At 44.7% G+C, this 6320-nt stretch overlaps 1 protein-coding gene across 1 annotated transcript in view; it reads right to left on the reverse strand.

The window, feature by feature from the left end:
• Nucleotides 1-2897, reverse strand: part of MINDY4B (MINDY family member 4B) — a 45398-nt gene extending 42501 nt beyond the window's left edge. The window contains exons 1-3 of the mRNA XM_075555853.1: nucleotides 2785-2897; nucleotides 2507-2534; nucleotides 727-894 (exon numbers count right to left, since the gene is read on the reverse strand). Coding sequence (XP_075411968.1) covers nucleotides 727-894; nucleotides 2507-2534; nucleotides 2785-2897 — 309 coding nt within the window. The remainder of the gene's footprint in view (nucleotides 1-726; nucleotides 895-2506; nucleotides 2535-2784) is intronic.
• Nucleotides 2898-6320: the final 3423 nt, after the last annotated feature.

Raw genomic sequence — 6320 nt, forward strand, 5'->3', positions numbered from 1 at the left:
CTCAGCCTGAGCCCTGCCTCAATTTCATGGTTTCCAATCCTGCCCTTTGGATGGTGACAGCTGGTCCCTTGGACATCTGGGAGGCATCTGCCTTGGCTTAATTGATCCACTAGGGGGCGCCTCCTTGTGCCACCTAGCTGGGTGTCTGCTTCAGCCATTTATCAGATCCTTAGGCAGACCTTGAATGGAGCAGATAGTCCCTGGAACCAGCACTTTTCCTACCCGCTCAGCTGTGTGTTTCTCCTCAAATCTGCATATTCCTGAGCAAGCACAGAAAATGATTCCCCCTTGCAGTCAGCCCCTCGTCTCAGGACTGGGCCTGGCACGGGTCTTCCCCTTTCCGTCCCTGCCAAATGGCATTCCCATGATCCTCCTTCCCACACCGGGCCAGTCTTTCGTCTGCCTCTGCAAGGCTCTGTCCGATCCTACTGGCACAGTGGGTTATTTGACTCTTCCTCCACCCTCCCTCAATTTTAGCTGTCACGTCGAGGAAGTAAGAAAAGACAGGCTCTCCGAGCTTGGGGAGGGAAGACTAGAACATCCCCAGTGTCCTTGAGAAATACCATAAATAAGTCATTTAAATGATGGTCTCCATTTACCAATAACAACCGTCTTCGGTCTTATCTTCAATAACACTCTCACGTGACAGCAGATAAGATTCCCTAGCATTGTTGTTTTGGGGAAGATTACGTTTCGTTTCATGTTTAATTGACAAGCTATACTTACCGTGGCCATTGCCGGGGAGATAGGAAAGGCGCCCAATTTTGAAGAGATGATAGAGGGCTTGGGAATAGAACAAAGGCTGTTTGATGACATATGTCCTTGTCCTTTGGGCGGAGGTCTTCTTGTTCCGTCTTCTGTTTCATCAGCAGGAACATGGCTGCCTCCATGATGCTGTACAAAACACTGCCCTCCCCCCAACAAAGCAAACAGAGCTGGTGATGGCCAATCCCCCCCCCCCTTCGCTCCTTCGCCCCTTTAAAAATGTCTAGAACTTGTGATAAATTGCCATTAAAAGGGGTGTGTGTGTTGGTGAAATCCCTCTGTCCGTGTCAAAAGGACCCTCTCATACATTTTATGTGACTTTGGTTAAAAGTAACTATTGAAACAAAATTAAAGTGATCCAGACCTTGACTTAAAATCCTGCTGAGAGGAGAATGTAAACGTCACAATCTCTTATTTTGAGAAAAAAAAAAGCTATAAACACGGAGCAAATCTTCCCAGGCTACACGGGGTATGTCTCAGTCACTGAATGCTAAGCCCAAGCCAGGTTGTCTCGGTTAAATTCTTTCAGATTCCTATTCTCCAGTAAGTGGGTATCATAATATTCTTCCTTAAAGAAAGACCTCCCCTGTATTTTACAAAAGCATTTTTACATTTCTTGACTGATTCTTAAGGCATTTGAATATAACTTAGTGTCGCTCTTCCCCCGCTAGTCTCCTTTACTTAACCTCTGTCCTGCTGTCATGACATAAATCTGCCCCACCGGTAGCTGAAACATGAAGAACATTCACTTCTTAGTATTTCTGCATGGCTGGAGGCGAAGATGCTCTCTTATCTCGGAGCTACAGCTTCCAAATCACAGACTACGGATGAGAGAAGCTACATTTGGTAAATCAAATAGGAAATCTTTATATTTATGGGAATGGGTTTCCCACACCTTGTGTTAAGCCTAACTTGCCTTTTTTTTCTTTTCAAAGATTGTTTTATCTTTTGAGTGTTCTGTCTCCCAAATGACAGCTATCTTCATTCAATACTTCTCCAAGTGAAAGGGAAGCAGTGGTTGCTGGATTCTAATTTAGACTACAGCTAAGAGAACTTGAGCACAAACAAGGCTTTTGATCACAGGTTCCTTAGTGCAAGATGCTTTCGCATTATAATATCAATAATTTAAGTATTGGATCAGATCATATGACCGTGCCGGGAAAATCACTCTTGATATTTTGTGTTGCGTTTGTTCAGTAGTTGAGCTAATAACTCACATGGAGAGTGGAATCTTTTCACAATGCAGTCAAAAATCTTTCATCTTAAATTGTTCGGCATATTTTAAGGTTTTTTTAAACAAATCGCATTCAGTCATCTTTCCTTTATTCTTTAAAAATGGTGACTGAAAATATCCCTCCCCGCCCCCACCCCAAGCTGAATAAGGCTAACTATTTTAAAATCCACCTTTCATCAAGGACACGCAGCACTTGGGTAAACAGAGCCTAGGGCCATTTCAAAAGTGTGGGAACTCTAGAGCCTAATACAACCTTTTCCCCTAGAGTAATAACCATACCAGGCTCTCAATGATGACAATTAGCTCTTAAAGGTATGCAGATGGTTTTATATAAAAAGGAAGCAAAGAAAGATCTTCAACAGGCTTTCTAGCATCATGTTTTCACACGTGAAAAGCCTGTGCCTACGTGGCCTGATGTGCATGGACTAAATGCAGCTTGTGCAGTGAACGTGATTGTTTGAAGAAGCAACTCGAGAAAAACACATTGGCTTTGAGAAAAGTAATTACCTGAGGAGCTGTATCACTGGCTCCCAACCTAGAAATGAAAGCGCAAACATCAAGTAAATCACTCACTTCATTGAGACCTCACATCCTCGAACCCCACCCCCGCCCCTCCAGCGCTACCTTTCCTAGAGATGTCTCTTTCCACAGAGGAGTTCTGCCTTATAGAACTATCAGGATAAACCTAGCCTTGAGACTTTCCATGTAGCAAGCATACACACTGATTAGTTAGACACCCCCAACCCCTTTCATTCTACGGAAATGAGAAAACAAGCTTATCTTACCTGTGACAACTAAAGATTTCCCTCCATTTGTCAAGCAGTGAAATTTTCCTGGTTATTGCTTCTAAGTCCAGCTCTTGGGAGCTGTGTTCCTGGTCTGAGAACTCTGTCTCCATTTGAAGTGGAATGGAGTGCAGGAAGAGAGTAGAGTGGGAAAGAGAGAGCTCTGGCTATAGAGAAGAGAGGCGGCTGGCACCCTGAGCCGGGTGAAGCGTGCCATCCTTACTTCGGACCAGTAAGGAGATCGCCCCACCCACTGCCACTCTGAGCTCATTGTAAGCCCATGCTATCCGATCACCATTAAACTTTCATTAGAGGTGGAATACTTTGTGTGTTTTTGCTCACTGTATAGACAGCATGAATGTCCCATCCAAGACACAGATTTATAACAAAAGGATTGCCATTACGTAACTGGATCAAAACGACTGGGATCCTTGAATTGATGAGAGATACCAGGCAGATGGACTGATAGTTCCTCATATGGTGAGGTCTCTTTGGAAGTGTTTGTGACACCGAAATCCATAGCCCAAGGGTAAAATCTGTCCTGCTGTTACTTGAAAACTATTCACCTGTGTTAGTCGAGGTAGACTAGGGAAACAAATCCACAGAAACTCACATGTATAAGAGAGAGTTTTATATAAAGGGTAAGCGTACATTAAGAAAGCATCCCGACACAGTGCTGCCCAAGCCCACAAGTCCAACATTAGCCCATACATCCAACACCAATCTATAAAGTCCTTCTCCATTTCACAAAACACATGCAATGACGCTGACTGCAGGAGGAACGCCAAATCAGTGAATGTATAAGCATCTCAGTGCTGGCAGGGGTCTCCACAGGGCTGCTCCGGCACTCAGGGCTTCACCAGGGTAGGTCTATGCGGCTTCTCCTCAGGGGTGTCTTGCAGGAAGTGGGCCTTGCCAGCTGAATCAGGGAACTGGCTCAACCCTGGTCCAGTCATCAGAAAGCAAGAGACCTGAGAACTAGAAAGGCGAGGTTCACGGAGTCATTTATCCCTCCGCCAGTCAGTTAATCCCACAAATATTTACTGGCCAGGTTGGCACAATAAACCTTAACTCTCTCCCGACCACAGTTGGGAAATATGTAGGACAAGAAAGCAGCCGTCCAACAGGTGTTTCCTGTAGAACTTAGTGCTTAAAAATCTTGAAGGCAAGTGGAAGGTCTCATTTATGTCAAGGGAGAGCAACCTAAAGTTAAGTCTTTTCCTATTGGCTGAATGGATTCTAGTTGCGGGAATCGAGACAATAAAGACCATGAACGCTGTTAATCAAAAATAAATGATGCTTACCAGCAAACGTCTTCTTGTTCCTGCTGACTTGGTTGAACACCCACCTTGAGCCTGCTCAGTAGGAGGCCACTTTGTCCACGAACATTCCAGATCATGAGTCACAGTAGGTTGTGGGAGTGCTGAGAGGTCAAGGGAAAGAGGCTATTTGGAGTTAGTACCATTAGAAGTGGCCAGAGACGAAGGGATTGGTTACTTATAACATGGCAGCGATCTGACAGTGGCGCCAGTCAGAGGTGGGTTTGAGTGTCCCCAACTTGGCGCAGGCACACTCTACCTCTATCCAGCTCGTAAGTTAATTTTTCGGCAGTTGTTTAACCATTTTATGTTTACAGATTCTGTTCTCTTCCAGCAGGTTTAGCAGTTCTTATTATAAACGTAAAGAGCATAAGACATCATTTATTCCTCATCTTTAACCGTAGATCTTCCTACTTAAAAATGACTTTATTGTTTTAAAGGTAGCCTCCATAGCTAATATTTATTGGGCACCCGCAGTGTAGGGGAAGCAAACAAAGCAAAAACAAAAGAAATGGCAGAGTCTTTCCTCTCAAGTAATATAATGGTGAGAAATGTCCTGGGATTTCCAATTTAGAAACCATATTAACAAATAAATTCTGCCTCTGCCATTTAAATTATTTAACAGCCCAAAGCTGGGAATGGGGAGCAGCTAAGAAAACAATTTCTCTTAAAAGTCATGATTAAATCTGTGCATTTTTGCTGAATAACAGGTTGGCTAGGTAATGTCCTAATTTAAAGAGATGTCTACAAAGGGGGGAGCTTCCATCCTAATGAACAGGCAGCTTACCAATAAGCCATTTCATCAGTAAGTTTTGAGTGTTTCCTATGTGCTTCGGGAACTTGGAGATGCCAAGGGGAACAAGATAGGAGTTCTGCCGTTTTCAGCAGAGAAACACAGGCAGACAGCAGGGCAAGTGCTTGCGGACTGCGGACTGCAGTAGAGAAGCCCTGAAGAGCAAGCCTCTGGGACATGATTTCCCCTTCACTCGCTGTCTCGTCCTGGAGAAGTTATCTACCCTCTCTGTGTCTCACCTAGGAAATGGGGTCAATTCCTTATCTGATTTCTCATCTCATCTATCCACCTGGCCTAGCATTCCATTCAATCTTATTCCCTTCTCGTGGCTTAGACTTACTCCTAAGAAATGGAACACTGCAGTAAGTGATACGGCCTTTCTAAAGACCCTTGGTCCACATCGGCAGATTCGATGATCATCCGTTGTCACATCCCTCTTACTCCTTTCATTCCCAGCAAGAAATCCATGACTCCTGGAATGTGTTAGGAGCTGGCCTGTCAGGAGTTCTCTTAGGTCACAATATTCTCTTTGGAGAATAGAGAATCGCCATCAGCACGAGGCTGATTTCTATGAGGTCAAGATCAACTCTCCAACTCTTCTCCCAATTCCAACACCAGCCACCCTCCCCCCAGCACTCCTCACTTCTCTGCTGGGTTGATCAAGCTGCTGACTGATAGTTCACTGCAATGGTCACAAAGAACTCACAAGTATGCAGTTTATTAGGGAAGTAACAGGCTACACAACAGGGTCAGGACCAATTTGGAAGCAACAGGAATAATGCAGGAGATATGCAGGAGCATATAAAAAATGGATAAAAACTCTGCAGGGTGGAGCTTTCATAGGGAGCATTCCCTCCCCCCTGCTAAGCAAGTACAGAGCACCTCGCTCTGAGTTATTGCACCCAGTGGCATCACCTGGGTAGGTTCTCTCTGGTCACAGTGAATTTTTTGTAAAAGCAATTTCACTCAAGCCTGGTTTTCAGTGGTGGCTGATTTAAGAGAACATCATGCAGCTGTGAAATTTTCTTTTCTGCTCAGGAAAAATGTCACAGAAGGTGTTGTGATGTTGAACACAGCTTACAAGGACAGCTATGGGAAAAGCTCACGTGTATGAGTGTTTTTCTTGTTTCAAAAGGGGTGGAATGTTGATTGATGACAAACCTCAGACATCCATCAACTTCCAGATCAGATGGAAATGTCCACTTGCAGTGCATTTGGAGTTGCTCCACCAGGTCAGACTGCTAATCAAGCTATCATTTAGAGGTTCGGAAAAGATGGTGGAACAGTGTGGGACAAAAATGGCCTGATGTGTGGCAGACGGGGGACGGGTTTTGCCACCGCAGCAATGCACCTGCTCACACAGCCGTCTCAGGGTGCCAATGGTGGGCAAAACACAGCATGACTCTCCTGACTCACACACCTGA

Source organism: Tenrec ecaudatus, chromosome 8 (genome assembly GCF_050624435.1).
Source record: "Tenrec ecaudatus isolate mTenEca1 chromosome 8, mTenEca1.hap1, whole genome shotgun sequence".
In the NCBI taxonomy this organism is placed as follows: domain Eukaryota; kingdom Metazoa; phylum Chordata; class Mammalia; order Afrosoricida; family Tenrecidae; genus Tenrec; species Tenrec ecaudatus.